We start from the raw sequence: 1,779 nt of genomic DNA, 5'->3' as shown, positions 1-1,779 counted from the left end.
ATTCATTTCCTAATTTTCTTACCAACTGGCTATCTACTCAACTATTTTATAATATTTCCTAGCCTGCATATATATCCTGCTCCAGGCCAAAGATGAAACCAAAACCTCTTATAGCTTTTGATTCATATGTGATCACTACATATTAAAAATTGATTACATATATTGTTCTCGAGCAATAATAATAGGCAATTATTATTTATGACATGATTATATATGGGATAACTTGAAAAATACCCAATTTTAGGATTAGTTAACTAAAAATAGCTACTAATAATATTTAGTTGAATATTACCCACTTTTTAAGCACATTTCCCATATTACCCTTAAAACACTACTAGAAGTCCAATGTAAAAATCTTAATCTTTGCCTCTGTCGTGTCATTTACTTCCCTTTTTAAATAATATTTCACTGTCAGTTCTACTAGACCACTGTATAATGAGTAGAGTCATTAATAATTTAGGTATTAATCAAAGAGTTTTAAAAGGTGGGTAAAAATGAAAAAGGTTAACTTAAATTGGGTACTAGGTGTAATTTTCACATTATATATGGTATACAAGATATCTAGAAATGATCAGAACAAAAAGTGCCATCTTTATAAATGAGCACCTTACATATTATTATAAATAGTTAAGAAAACATCTCCAATAATAAGATCATCATCAAGTATACCATGCACTCTATATGATCATATATATATGTATATATATATATATGATTATTATTTATGAATATTAATTTAATAGTTAGTAGTTAAGATTGGTTTGTTTTCTATTAGTAGACATCATTGTAACAAACTCGTCCATGTTTATAAAGCCATCTCCATCAACGTCGGCTCCCTTAATCATGTTCCGGCAAGCCCTCATGCTGCAACCCTCGCCCAGATTCTTCAGCACCTGAGAAAGCTCCTCCGCGCTGATTCTCCCGTCGCCGTCGATATCGAACACCCTGAAGGCGCTTTCGATGTCCGCAGCCTTGGTGCGGTCGCCACTCGATGAGGATGAAGATCCCATGTTGAACATCTCCACAAACTCTTTGAAATCAATGGAGCCATCTCCGTCGGAGTCCAGTGCCTGAAACGCCTTGGCTATCTCTGAGTCCGTCATTTCACGGTCCAGAACTCTCAGCGCAGACTTGTACTCTTGTCTGCTGATCCTTCCGTCTTTGTTGGTGTCGAATTTCTCGAAAGCCCATCTCAGTTCCTCCATGCTTGGCAGCTGATGATGATCAAATGAGCTTGATCGTCGTTCTGTGTTGGAATAATTATACTGAGACGACGACGTCTTCTTCCTCCTAATTGGGGTTGGCTTGGAAGAACGCCCGTAATGAAAGTTTAGAAAGCTCATTTTTATTCAATAGATAGATGAATTGTACGTTGTTACTATATTGTATATATATAAGATCTCTAATAATACTACACAATAATTAAGTGAATTACTTCGCTATTTATACTAATGATATGTATCGTCATTATTCTTATATATGAAGAGAATAATAAAATGCTAGGTATATAGAAAGAGAATATAAGAATATTTATTTTTTTGAAAGACTATAAAGGATATTTATTATTAATATCAGTTTAGTAAAATCTAATCACACCACAATTTTATATTTTATATATATATAGATATATAAATAGAACATTGTTATAACATAAGTAGGATACAATAACACCACATATCACTACCGATATAATTTAGTAACAGGTCTAGTATATTTCATTTTAAAAGTAATTTCAATTCAAATATGTGAGATTTCATTCATATTAATTTACACAAGAGA

The 1,779-nt window shown here is 32.6% G+C and overlaps 1 protein-coding gene across 1 annotated transcript; it reads right to left on the bottom strand.

Moving 5' to 3' along the window:
• Window positions 1-568: 568 nt before the first annotated feature.
• LOC133810423 (calcium-binding protein CML24-like) lies at window positions 569-1,410 on the bottom strand. Its single transcript, XM_062246058.1, has one exon. The coding sequence runs from the start codon at window positions 1,341-1,343 to the stop codon at window positions 744-746; it is 600 nt and encodes a 199-aa protein (XP_062102042.1). The 5' UTR covers window positions 1,344-1,410; the 3' UTR covers window positions 569-743.
• Window positions 1,411-1,779: the final 369 nt, after the last annotated feature.

The sequence above is a fragment of the Humulus lupulus genome, chromosome 1 (genome assembly GCF_963169125.1).
Source record: "Humulus lupulus chromosome 1, drHumLupu1.1, whole genome shotgun sequence".
NCBI classification, from domain to species: Eukaryota; Viridiplantae; Streptophyta; class Magnoliopsida; order Rosales; family Cannabaceae; genus Humulus; species Humulus lupulus.
This window is presented reverse-complemented; position numbering and strand designations above follow the sequence as displayed.